Raw genomic sequence first — 13625 nt, 5'->3', positions numbered from 1 at the left:
TTTAAAATTAGCATCTTTAAGTTTATTAGCTTATAATCTTTAAGTTATCTGGTATACCTGCCTTGATCATATATGCCTCCTTCACGAATATAAGCTCCTGAACAGAAAGCATTCTTAGTGATCTCTCCATTTTCTACTCCTACCTCAAGGCTTTGTACGTTTAGACCTTTAGCAGGTGTTTGCTTAAATTAAATGATTGTGACAAGATTAAATTCCTGAGCAGGTGAAAATGCAAACACTTACCCCATCCAATTAATGAGATGAAAAGAATGAAATGTCGAGGAAGAGGCTTCATGGTCCTAATTAGAAGGAAATAGAGCTGCGTAGCATTGAGTCCATTCCAGGTAAACGTCACTAACAGAAAATAGTGCAGCAAGGCAGCGATTGCAGTGCACTTGGGATTTGGGGTGTCAATGATATCACTTGTGAGCATTTCATTTTTGCCAAAGTCAGTGTCAGTGCCACTATCACTTGTCTTCAAGTCCTTATTGGAATTTTCAATTCCAAACACAAAAAGGAGGTTGAAAATCAACATTGATATGCACAGACTGACCAACACCCAGGTTACTGAGGTTTTTCTGACTTTCCTGAAAATAAATAAGTAAACACAAATAACTAAATGAAAACAAAGAAACTGCAAACACTGAACACCAATTAAATGTAAGAGAATAAAGGAATGTTATTGCACAGTGTAAATCCAGCTCATAACCCAGTAGGCCTGGTGTGAATCTACCTTCCTCCCACTTACATCAGAGAAACATACTTTGCTATTACCTCATTTCTACAAAACAGTCAGTCACAGGAAACAGGCTGAGGTATCCATTCTTGAAACAACATTCTGATCAAAAGGTATTGCTAATCTCCAAAACAGCATCCAGTGAGTCCTTATTCCCAGTATTTATGACCTGTGTACCCCATTCCCCCCTGCAGGCCTAACCTGTGCTTTGATTTAGCTAACAGAAAGTTGGAACTGATACATACGTGAGACACAATAATGCTTATGCATGAAAGTAATGATACTTTTATGCTAACAATAAAGTTTTAACTTCTTTTAAAACCAAAAGAAATGTGGAGGTGAGGCTCAAGAGGTAGAACACCTGCTTAGCAAATGCAAGGCCAGGAATTCAAATCCCAGTAGTACAAAAGCAAACAAAACCAAAACTAGAAGGAAAAAAACTTTCAGTATATGTTAAATGAATTTAAATGAATTGAGAAAAAAACCAGTTTAATGGATATTATTGGAACAATTGGAGATATTCCATTATGGATTTTGTATTAACATGGCAATGTTACATAAATGTTCAATTTCTTGGGTCAACTTTCCTCACTGGGGAAAATGGCACTATGCTTTATACGAGAATGCCGTTGCTCTTAGGAGATAAATGTTTGAAGAAATTAAAGATGACAGTCATGATGTACACAATTTCAAATTTTCAGGAAAAAAATAGAAAAAATAATGAAATATTAAAAATTACTGAATCAAGATGTGGTCTGTATGGATGTCAGCATTCTCTTTCAACTTTTCTGTAGGCCTTTAACTTTTTAAAATAAAACAGTATGAAAAAATTTTCAATAGGAATACTTTATGAGAAGCACCTCCTTCCCCTTTTTACCTGGTAGCAATCTGAAATATGATGGTCAGAGCCAGACCAGCAATGGAAAGGGCACATCCCAGGGTGGATAATCTGTCTAGTGATTCTGGATACTGATAATCCTTTTTGAAACTCTGAAAAATAAGTCCATTCATATTTTTAAAATAATCATTCCTGTCAGTATAAGTCAACATCATAAAGAGTTCTATTGGTCAAAATAACCAGATAGATGCTAACTGTGTTCTCCTTTTACTGAGCCTTTGACATATACATGATCTGAGGGAGGGGCTGAACCTGCAACCTCATTCCAACACTCTTTTGTTTTCTTGAGACAGAGTCTCATCTCGAACTTGCAATCCTCCCCAGTAGCTGGGATTAAAGGCATGAACTGCCACTTCCAGATTGATGATATATTTTTTAATGAAACACATTATTCCCTTATCTCTAAGTAGTTCACGTGAAGCAGAAGCTTGAGAACAATTGATCTAATTCAATTAGAAAAAATATATACATATTCTTCTTTAATATCTAAAGCCTAAATTGTTTTGATGAGATCTAAATTGGATAGAGTTGCTTTATCTATCCATTATATCATTTTATGAGTTTTTATAATCCAAGCAAATCTAAGAGATAAAATTGCAAAAATATTCAGAAATATGGAAGGAGGTTAATCCTGTTAATTTTTTAAAAGCTCTTGTCTTTTTGTTGTATAGCTATATCTATCCCAACATATTAGTAAATATGCCTAGAAAAGTATATTCTATCTACATAGGTACTCTTAGGAACCTGGTGAACTAGTTAGGATGATCACTGGGTGGGCAGAATAGATATAATTCTTTTTGCTTATCTGTACTTTCTGATTTTTTAAGTTGTTAAGATTTGAAAAGTAATTATGCTTTTCATATTATATAATATGAAGCTAATATAAAAGCATAAGAAAAACTGTGTTCATCTTTGCTGCCAGCTACTCCACACGATACCCTCCTCTGGGAATTGTATCTGTTCTCCAGAAGTGTCCTATTTAAAGTGTGTTTTATTTATATGTCTCTTATACAAAAATATAGGTGCTTATTAACATTATTGGATTGTACTTGAATTGCAATTTTAAGCTATAATATACATTTTTGCATGTCACTATAATTCTATTTACTAGGCAACCTTTTATACTGTATATGAGTATGTATTACTTTTGTAGGAAGGAAATAAAAAATAAACTTGATTTGAAAAAATAATAATACAAAAGTTTCAGGTTATTGTTTGTGTGCGGTTTACTAAGTAGATGCACAAAGAATCACAGCCTGCGTAAATCTTCAGATCTTAGAAACCTTCTGTCCATTTGTAGCCCATCTGCTCTAATCTTAGATTATGACTCTAATCAGTCATTAAAGAAAAAACTTCACAAGCCCCAAATAATTACAACTATATGTAGGTAGGCACTGAGGCAGATATAATTGAGAAGAAATAGGTGAAGTCTGATCTCAAAAAAGAATAACTATGACAAAGTATTCTGTATCATTAAATATGCATGGCAACCTGAACAATACACAACAGATCAATGATACTATTACTTTATGATAACAGGAAAGCTAAATTTTTATCTGCAATATTTTCTGATGGAGAAAGCAGATTTCTCTGGAAAATAAGTTAGAAAAGAAGTAACAAAAGTCAATTAAAATAAGAGTGTTAATCATTAAAATGATTTAAAAAATTATAGTCATCTCCAAAGGTTTTCAACAACATTCTGTTCTTCGATAATGTATGCTGTGTTATGTTCTACTGCTCTCCATCTTCATATGGCTACCTCACACCTACTATGGAAGGAAAACGTCTGCTTCTTGGGAGATTGAGAGCACTAAGAGCCATTAATGGCAGAGGCATTCAATACCCCTCCCCATTCCATTTTATATCAAAGGTAACATTCTCGTTTCAGCAGAACAGTTTCTGGAAATGACACTTACAGAAGGCTCTTCTCAAAAGGAATAGTCCAAGAACTTTCAGAGGTAAACTAGAACTGAGTGTTAGCAGTTACCTATACAAGTTCTCACTGGAGTAAAAGGTTTAAGGAATACACGACGAACTATGGGACAAATTGAACTAATTTTCCTAGCAAAAACTTCATAACTTTGACAAATCCAGTGGAAAAAGCTTTAGGTAACTAATTTAAACTGTCCATATTAGCTAAGTAGGTATTGACATTCCACAGTGATACAGGCTTACCTCTGACCATAACATCTTCATACTTTAGTGAGTTAGCCAAACAGAGTTTATCAGCTCCCCTTTCACACATAGGCTCCCTTTTCATTATTAAAAATGAAGTGCTGAATTACTCTATCTTAAGACCATATTGCAAAAAGTGTTACACTATCTGCCTTTACCAGTTCTTCCTTTTTCAGTGCTAATACTCCTGAATTGAGAACCTATGTAAACAAAACCCTAAAGTTACCTCCAATTAGCACACACTAAATTTGTGCATAAGGAAAATTCTTGTCTGGAAAGAGTTCTGTAACCTTACCATTAGTACAGCAAAGTTAGTCGTATGGTTGCAGTAGCAGCCCAGGAATCCGTCAATGCTCGTGTCTTTATAACAGCCATAGGTGTCCCAATCCTTTGTTGAAACATTCCAGTAGACACAGGCATAGGAATAAAGTTGGAATTCTCTTTGATTGTACTGTAAATTGTTAAAGAGAATTACAGTTACTGATATTTTAATGCTTAATTGGATAGAATAAAACCGAACAGGATAAGATAGTCACAAGAGAAATCAGTTAAATACATATCAAACATTAGCACCTTCATTATAGAATGAGGAAATAAAAAGGATACTTCCCACACAACAATAACAAAAAAAATTTAAAGATTTATATCATAAAAAGTTTTTTTTTAAATTCAAATGGTTATTTTGTACTTAGTTTGATAGAAGATATGGACAGGAAAAAGATTTAAATGACTACTTCAAAGAAACTTCAAAGAGATTTTCTATGGATTTCCTTTATCCAAATTATCTCGACTTTTGTTAAAAAAAAAAAAAAGAGTGGTCAGAATATTTTATGTCTGTTAATAGAAAAACTCACCCTTGGATTAAAGACCATTTTAACAGAGGTATCTTTCTCATTTTCACTCACTTTTCCTGAAATAATTTTTTGACTAAAATTTGATTTCGCTGCAAAACTTTTAGACTGGAAAAGCTTGTTGTTTTGATACACTACAAAGCCACATGATGTAGAGTTACCTTGGAGAGAAAAGACACTAAGTTCAATAAATAAGCCCTGGAGTCAACAACAAACAAAGTTCCATGTCATTGTCGAACTGCATGGCTGCCTAACATTTTTAATGCAGTAAAAATGGTTTGCTAGCAGAACTTTTACTTAATTACAATATGGTAATTGTAATATTACAGTATGCATATTTTTGTTGTCATCCATGGTTGATGGCTCATCAACTTACCTAAGGCTGGCCATAGAAATTCTAGGCCATAGAATTTCTCCTCTAAAGATGACTTACAGAAGCTGGCCATCAAGAAATTTTCTGACCTACCTGATCATAAAACACCCATTTCAAAAGAGCTTGTCCCACACCCAGAGGAAGAAATGTTATACAGAGGATCAAAAAAGATGAATGTGAAAAGACAGGCACACTCGTTCTATTAGCATTAGATCATACTGTTTGTGTTATCACATTTTTACATGGCTGCCCATGCTTCAATCACTTCTATGCAATGAACTCTCCATGAAACCCGAAGGACAGCATTTAGAGAGCACTGGAGATTCCTAGAGGGTAGTGAGCCCAGGGAGAACATGGAACCTCTGTATCCTTTCACTCACACCACCTTGCCTTATATACATCTCTTCACCTGTGTTCTTTCTAATGTCCTTTATAATAAACCAGTATATGTTTCCCTGGGATCTGGGAGGTGCTAAAGCAAATTAATGAAACCCATGCAGAGGGTATGGCAACCCCGATTTATAACTAGTCAATCAGAAGCACAGATAAAACAATCTGAGGCTTACAACTGGCAGCTAAGTGGGGGGGGTGGGGCAGTCTTGAGGACTGAGTCCTCAAACTTGGGATCTGACTCTATGTCCAGGTAGATGGTGTCAGGATTGAATGAAATTAAGGGTCACACCCTGGTGTCCACTGCAGAAATGACTGCTCACTTGGTATATGGGGAAAAGCTCTACACATCTGAGGTAGATCTGTGTTGTGAGACTGTAATAGAAGAAACTGAGCCTGGGTTTTAGTTGTTTATTTGCCATTCTATATCTTCAGAGTAATTAACATGTATCACCAATTGTTGATGATTGTAGAGATTTTGTTTCCTTATCTTCCATATGGGAGCAACAATATCTGCCTGGTCTACGTTAAGGAGGTATTGTGGAGATCTCATGTGTAAACATTTTTTGTTTGTTTTTTGAAACAGGGTTTTACTATATAGCTCAGGTTGGCCACAAATTCACTACGTAGCTCAGGCTGGCTTCAAATTTGTAATCTTCCTGCATTAGCCTCCCTAGTGCTGGAATTACAGGTGTGTCCTGCCATGTCCAGTTCATGTATAAACATCTTGGTTTCTATGCAGCAAGACAGAGGAACATGTAGGTAGTCCCAGCCTATCTGGATTCCTTCACTCTTAAGACAAGGGACAAAAACATGGGTGACTATCAAGATGGCTGTGCCTAGGAAGCCCCTCCTGCCATGAGGTCTGCTTCTTATTTAAAGGAATAGGACCAATTGTGTTAAGTCACAGAACATGGAGAGCAAGTGGATCTTTCAGCACAGTTTTTTAGTAGGTACTCTTCACCATGTCTGCTATTTCTCACAATCAAGAGCTTATCCCAAGGTCAGAACACTATTATGAAACATTTCTTCTGAACATTGGAAAAAGCAGTCAACTGTTCATTAAAGATACTGTAAGGTCATGACTGTAGAGTTGCACTGGATCTGGCCACCTCAGTGGTCAAACAGAACCAGTAGAGGAATGCTTTTTTACAGATATCAGCCCTATGAAAATAGCAGAACAAACAACAGTACCTGTACATTTTAACTAAACAATTGCCTACACTGTTATTTTTCACAAGTGATAGAAGAAAAGTCATGGCCTTATAACCAGCTTATTCAATCTTGTAATTTGAGAGAGAAGCAGGCAAAATCCCGACAGTCCCCCTGTGCTCCTCTACCTGCCATGTCATTGTTCTAGCCTCTACCTAGAGAGAAAGGCATGGGTTTCTAATTTTTTTCATGGTACATTGAGCTCACCAAATTTTCCTCATGGACACAAAATGATAAAGTTAATTCTAAAAATATGGTAAGCATCCTTTCTATTAAAAAAAAAAAAGAATGGCATGCTTGAGATAAAATTCAAATCCTTGGAAGCATATAGATTGAAAAAAATAAGAGTCCCTACACACTTCTCTCTTTAATTCTACAATACAAAGACCATTTATTAAAAAAAATCATTTTCATAAACACTCAGATACATTAGAAGAAATTACATTTACTATTATAATATACAGAATCTCCCTATTTTTAGATATTCTTTCTTCATGTTTCTCTCTCTTCTTTGTCAACTTTGTCATTTATTTCATTAGTCTTTTGATGGAACTGAGTTTTCATTTTATTGACCAAGACTAGCATTTGTTAATTTCTAGTTTTGTTAATTTCTACAATTATATTTATTAATTCCTTCCTTCTAGCTTTCTTTACATTTATTATATTTTTTATTCATCTTTAGCTAATACTTAGATTTTTCTAATTTCTTCTACTTTCTAATAAATTTATTAAATGATATACATTATTCTCTAAATGCCTTTGTACATAAAGTTTTGATATGTGTTTTTTTCATTAATTTTCTCAATTAATGTTCCAGTAATTTAAAATCTGCAATTTCACCTCTAACAATGGTTTATTAAATTTTTTAATTGGGAAAACGTTTGCTTTTATGGCATTATGTCTTATGTAACCTTTATTTTTAAAAATGTTTAAACTTTTCTTTGTGACTAATAAATGGTCATCTTTTTACTACTTCACAGACATTTAAAAAGATATTTTCATTATCTGCTTTCTATCTACAGATAAAATTACACATACATATATATGTAAAAGCATTTTGTCTACTTGATCTTTAAGACCTAGGATAGTTGTACTAAAATTTTTCTTTTGTTAGTGTTTTGGTCAATTCCCCCTGTATTTTTAATTTTCTTCTTATACATTTCAATGCCTTTTTAAGAGAACAAAAAATTAAAATATAGGTATTTTGGAGACTTACTTTTTTAAAACAATGTACAAACAATCACTGTAGTTAGGGAAATATCAAATGTTACAAAATTTCACTTAGGAAATTTTTACTACATTGTGACTATACAGTAAGCCTACCTTATTCACAGATTTATTACACACAGTTTTGGCCCACCACAGTCAAAATAAATACATAAATGAATAAAATCAAAAGAAATTTCAGAAATAAAAATTTTATGTGGACACACATTACATAACTCTGTTGATATGGAGAAGCTCTCAGGCAGTCTCACGTTTTCATCAGTTGTATTTAAAATGTTGTATGATCTGGCATGTTATCTGCCCTTAATTTTGTGAAAATATGCCTCACAGAAAAGCACCTGGTGCCCCAAAAAACAAAGTAAAAATTATAGTAATCCTTCTGTGTCACAAAGGGCATGGAATGTGCTTAACTTAAGTGACAAAGTAAGAATTTTAGATTCATTGAAAGGCAACATGTCTTTAGTGGAAGTTGGTGGCATTATGGGAAAAATGAATCAAGGAGCAGCAGTATTCAAGGTAAAGAGCATGATCTAGCTTTTGACGAGCAGCATTAGTGTGTGCAGCAGTAATTTTTGTGATAGTAACAAAGCTTACTCCGTGTAGTTTCAAGTTACAGTTACTCAGATCTGCTGTATGCACAGAATAGGTAAATTTGAATAACTTCAGAATACTGAATTCTGTGTATCCTGAACATTCATGTTTTTTTCTCAACAGAGGTCTTCTTGGAACCATATATGCACTGACACCAAGGAGCTATAATAGTGACAATATTTTATATTATTGAAAAAATGCTAAGAGTGAATGTAAAGTGTTCTCAACAACAAAAACGATAACTATGTGATGTCATGCACATGTTAATTAATTAGATTTAATCATTTTATAGTGTATATGTACTTCAAAACATGTTTAACATAATAAGTACATACAATTTTATCTGTAAATTTTTTAAATGTCTCTTTTAGTCCAATCTGGACTTATTTCTCTTAATTTTTAATCTATTGAACTATATTGCTTGTTTATTTAGAATAAAAGGTAGACTCCTACTATTAGCCAAACACAAGAATAAATTCTAGATGCAATGAAGACCTAAATATGAACACAAACACTACAAGAAGAGACTATTATGATGATTTATGATAGGAAAATACTTCTTTAAGAAAAGCACAGAGTATCCATTCTACAGGAAAAGACTGACACATTGAATACATTTATATACTATAAATTAAAATTTTTAAGTATTCAGACATTTAAAAAGATCTTTTCATTATCTACTTTATCTACAGATAAAATACATACACACAAAAAAGTACAAAGGTCATGTTTGATTAGTTATTTTGTCTACTTGATCTTTAAGTTCCAGGATAGTTGCACTAAAATTTTTCCTTATGTTAGTGCTTTGGTCAATTCTCCCTGTATTTTCAATATTTTCTATATATTTAAACAAAATACAAATAAACAAAAACTATTGACAAGAGAGAAGATATTTACAACTTAAATAGATAACAAAGAATTGGTATCCAGAATTCATAAAGAATTTCTAATGACCATAATAAAAGAACAAAGAAATCTAAACATTGTATGCACATATGAATAAAATAAATTTAAAAAAAGAAAAAGAAAAATGATCACAGTATTTGAGTAGACAAGTCACAAAGTAAGAAACCTGAATGTTTAACAAATACACAGAAAGGTGTTCAAATCAAATGGGAGAAAAGTTAGTATATGTGCTTCTGAAGCAAACAGAAGGGAGAGAAAAATCTAACAATAACATACAAAGACTTTACTCTTTTTAAAATATGCACTTAGGGCATTAGATTTTTTATTTGGGGACAAAAGGCAAATGTGTTTTATTCATTTTATTTATTTCCTTAGACAGTATTATTTAGATTCTAAAGAGTACTGTCCTTTCAATTTACAAAAAGGGATTGTTGAAGGGCCACATGCAATGATAGGGAGTCCAGAGAAGGTGACATGTAGAGGAGGATAAATTAAATTTGGCACTCTTAAATGACAATCAACTGCTCCAGTTGCATAAATCACTCAAAGAGTAGGTCTACAGGCTGAATCTGAGCCTGTGACTGTCATACCACCAGTAAATATGGGCAGAGCTTGTGACTGAATATTTTTGTTTGTTTTTTTTGAGACAAGATATCACTATGATCCAGGTTGACTTTGAACTGCTGATCATCCTGCCTCTGCTTCCAGAGTCCTGGGATTACAGGTATCTACCACCATGCCTGCCTGGCTAATGTTTTCAAAATATAGAAATGAAAGAACCACATTAGCAAGATTTCAATAAGAATATATATTTGTGTACATGGCCTGAGCATTTCAATTCTGCTACCCTTCAAAGAGTTTTTGAAAAGCCAAAAAATATCATCCCTATCTATTATCTAGAATAGTAGAAATGAAATTAATATATCAGAGCCCAAATATACTCAAACTAAGTCATTAGCTGTGAAGCTAAGTAGACATTATTTTTCCCTCAGTGGATTTTTAAGTTATCAGTGCCATGAATTTGAGTGCATTTTTAAAAAATGTAATATAAAAATGTAGCATAGTTTGAGATCTACCTTCCCCAGTATTGAGCAAGATCTGAAGTTCAGTCTGTCCATCTGGATTAAGCATGTTCACATTATCTATAGATGTTGAGCCAGAAACTAGAGAATCACTTGTTCCTATGAGAAAAAAAAAATGTTGGGGTGAATTTGATCAAAGCACATTATAAGCAAGTATGGAAATAGCACACTGAAAACCCTTTATAGAATTAATATATGCTAAAAAGTCTACATTTCATGAATAGAGCATTATTTATGAATCACATCAGAATGTGTTTTGGTGTTATAAGAACACAAAACAAACATCTTACCTTTTAGCACAGAGAAGCGAACACTTGTAGCATTTCGTAGATTAACTGACTGTATTGCTATATTAGGTTCCACCACTACCTCATTATTCAAAGACAAGGAATAAGTCTCAATTTGTTCAACCAACCTGTATAGAATGAAATATAACAACTTAAAATTCTAGAGATTTTTGTAATAAAATCAGAGATGTGTGTTGTTTCCTATGTTACAGCAGAGAGGCATAAGCACAGAACTCACATGGTCACAGTGATATTAACTACCATTTAAAAATAATTGCTTCTGTACATCATCTTAAATGAAGTTAGCCAGACTCAGAAGGCCAAAATCCACATGTTCTGTCTCATATGTGGAGTGTAGACCTAATACAAACACAACAATGTTATGAAACACTGGTCACACTAAGGGGAAGTCATATACAGGATGGGCAGGATAAAAGAAGGAAACTAAGAAGTTGAACATGGTTAATATATTATCTATACAAGAATGAATATAGAATTCTTAAATCAGCTGAAACCACCATAAGAAAGGAATTAAGATAGAATGAAGAAAATTAGAGGAGATAAACCAATTGGGGTTATAATACATATATACATGGAAATATCACAAAGAAATTCCCTTTGTAACTACCTTTATCTCAAACCAGAAAAATGTCAATTTTTTTCTTTTTATAAATTCTACAAAATCAGAGAATAGGAGGGCAGAACAGGTCCTGCAAGGGGAGGAGAGGTTGGTACCAGTGGGAGGGAGGGAATGGTGAGGAAAGGGGGTAGGAGGGTGCATATGGTGCAAAAAATGTGTGAACATGCATGTAAATGCAAAAATGATGCTTCTTGAAACTATTCTAGGAATGGTGGGAGGGGAGATAAAGGAGAGTGATGAAGGGGATGAATTCAAGTATGATATATTTGATACATTGTAAGAACTTTTGTAAATGCCACAATGTACCCCCACCCAGCACAACAATAAAGGAAAAAAAATTCCTTCTCTTCACCAGAGTCTTAATTTGATACATATACTTAAAAAATTTTGATGGACAATACCCATTGACAGTACCTTGGACATAGATGACAGATTTGCTAACAAAAATAGTCTTTTATTACGGTGCTCTTCACATAGAAGGATGGCACTACGATCCAGCATTGTCTGGGCACAAACTTCTATTGTTTCTGTAGTGGTAAAATCGATTTCCATGCATCCAACTCTCTCCTCTCACTTGAACTCCTTAGAGTCCAACCTCTCTTTCAAGTTGTTCGTTCTTGAGATGAAAGTTCAGATGGAAACATGGAAAAGTGGAGTTCTGAGCTCACTGCCTCAACTACAAATGAACACTACAGGTTTCACAACGTTCTTTCTTTTGGCTAAGTTCAGAGATTGATTAGATAGAGTGGGAGAAAATGTCAACGTGGTGTTCTCCAAAGAAAATTCATAAGACATTTTCATTTTCTTGTTTCTTATAGAATTGTGTTTGCTGTTTCAGAACTTGGCAAAATAAAATCTCTACAACAAAAATGATCTGTTCAGTTCTTTAAGGAATAAGTGGATTTCATCAAAATGTATTCTGCATTCCACATCAATGATTATTTCTAAAACATTCGTTCTCTTCCTTCAAATGAGATTTTTTTTCATTTTTTATTTTATTTATGTACTTATTTTTTGGTGGTACTGGAATTTGAACTCACAGTCTTATGCTTGCTAGGCAGGTACTCAACCACTTGAGCCATTCCTTCAGCCCTCCAAATGAGACATTGAAAAGGAAAGTTTCAATTAGTTAAGGATGTTTTATAAAGAGAATGAAATCTTCATTCACATGGAAACATTCCTCAGTTTTTCTGTTTCAATGTTTTCCTTTCATAACATGACTTTATGAGTTTTTGGCAATTCATACTATGTATTTCCCACTTAATAATAAATAACAATCAGATCTCACAGCTGCTTTTAAGAGAAGGAATGCATAACAAAACTCCAACCTGCTAATATCATTCCACTGAGCAGTGACTGTTGATACCGAGTATCTATTCCCACTAAGAAACACTGAAACACTGGTGATATCTAGAGGAACACATTGAGGTATTTGTAGGTTAAAGTGAAGATGTGTTAACTATATGGGGGTGCTTACCACTTTTGGAAACACATTTAAAAGTCTGAGCTATTTACAGCTACTTCTAAGGCCATTTTTTTCCTCCCACATGATTTTTCCTTCCTCATGTCATAACTAAACTGGGTAAAATATGGGCCCCCAAATAACTGATACAATCCAGAGGCTGGATTTTTAAAAGCCATCTGGCCAGGTGCCAGTAGCTCATACCTGTAATCCAAGCTACTTGAGAGACTGAGGTCAGGAGGATCAAAGTTTGAGAGTAGCCCAGAAAAATAGTTTGTGAGACCCTATCTCCAAAATAACCAGAGCAAAATGGACTGGAGGCATGACTCAAGCTGTGAAGCACATGTGCAAAGCCATGAGTTCAAACCCCAGTCCCACAAAAAAGAAAAAGAAGCCATTTGATACAATCAGGAATTATCTAGTTAGTGTGGCAGTTATGTCAGGAAAGCCATGATTAGAGGAAATAAGTCAAGTAAAATACAAATGAAAAATAAGAAGCCAATTTTTCTGTTTGAAAATAAGGCAGGATCCATAAACTTCTCTACTGAGAATGGCAAAGCTGCCTTGGGGACACCACAAACTTCCTACTCCAGGGTTCTTAGGGTCTGGCTCTGTTATCATCCTGTGCTTGGGTTCTCATGAGATCCTGTATATCTCTTTGCAATAAGTGTTTCATCAAGATAATTTGAGTGGGAAACTAAAAAAGGCTAGCTGGAACAGAAATGCAAACAGAAAAGTGAAATGTATATGCACAAAGTAGGCAGTGTAAAGGAGACATTTTGCATACTCTAAATT

The 13625-nt window shown here is 34.0% G+C and overlaps 1 protein-coding gene across 1 annotated transcript in view; it reads right to left on the bottom strand.

The window, feature by feature from the left end:
• Positions 1-13625, bottom strand: part of Adgrg7 (adhesion G protein-coupled receptor G7) — a 60530-nt gene that overhangs the window by 19043 nt on the left and 27862 nt on the right. Inside the window, exons 7-12 of the mRNA XM_020183764.2 lie at positions 10732-10856; positions 10436-10540; positions 4664-4821; positions 4105-4260; positions 1614-1726; positions 244-587 (exon numbers count right to left, since the gene is read on the bottom strand). Coding sequence (XP_020039353.2) covers positions 244-587; positions 1614-1726; positions 4105-4260; positions 4664-4821; positions 10436-10540; positions 10732-10856 — 1001 coding nt within the window. The remainder of the gene's footprint in view (positions 1-243; positions 588-1613; positions 1727-4104; positions 4261-4663; positions 4822-10435; positions 10541-10731; positions 10857-13625) is intronic.

The sequence above is a fragment of the Castor canadensis genome, chromosome 5 (assembly GCF_047511655.1).
Source record: "Castor canadensis chromosome 5, mCasCan1.hap1v2, whole genome shotgun sequence".
Taxonomy (NCBI): Eukaryota; Metazoa; Chordata; class Mammalia; order Rodentia; family Castoridae; genus Castor; species Castor canadensis.
Note: the sequence above shows the minus strand (reverse complement) of the source record. Positions and strands in the feature narration are given on the sequence as shown.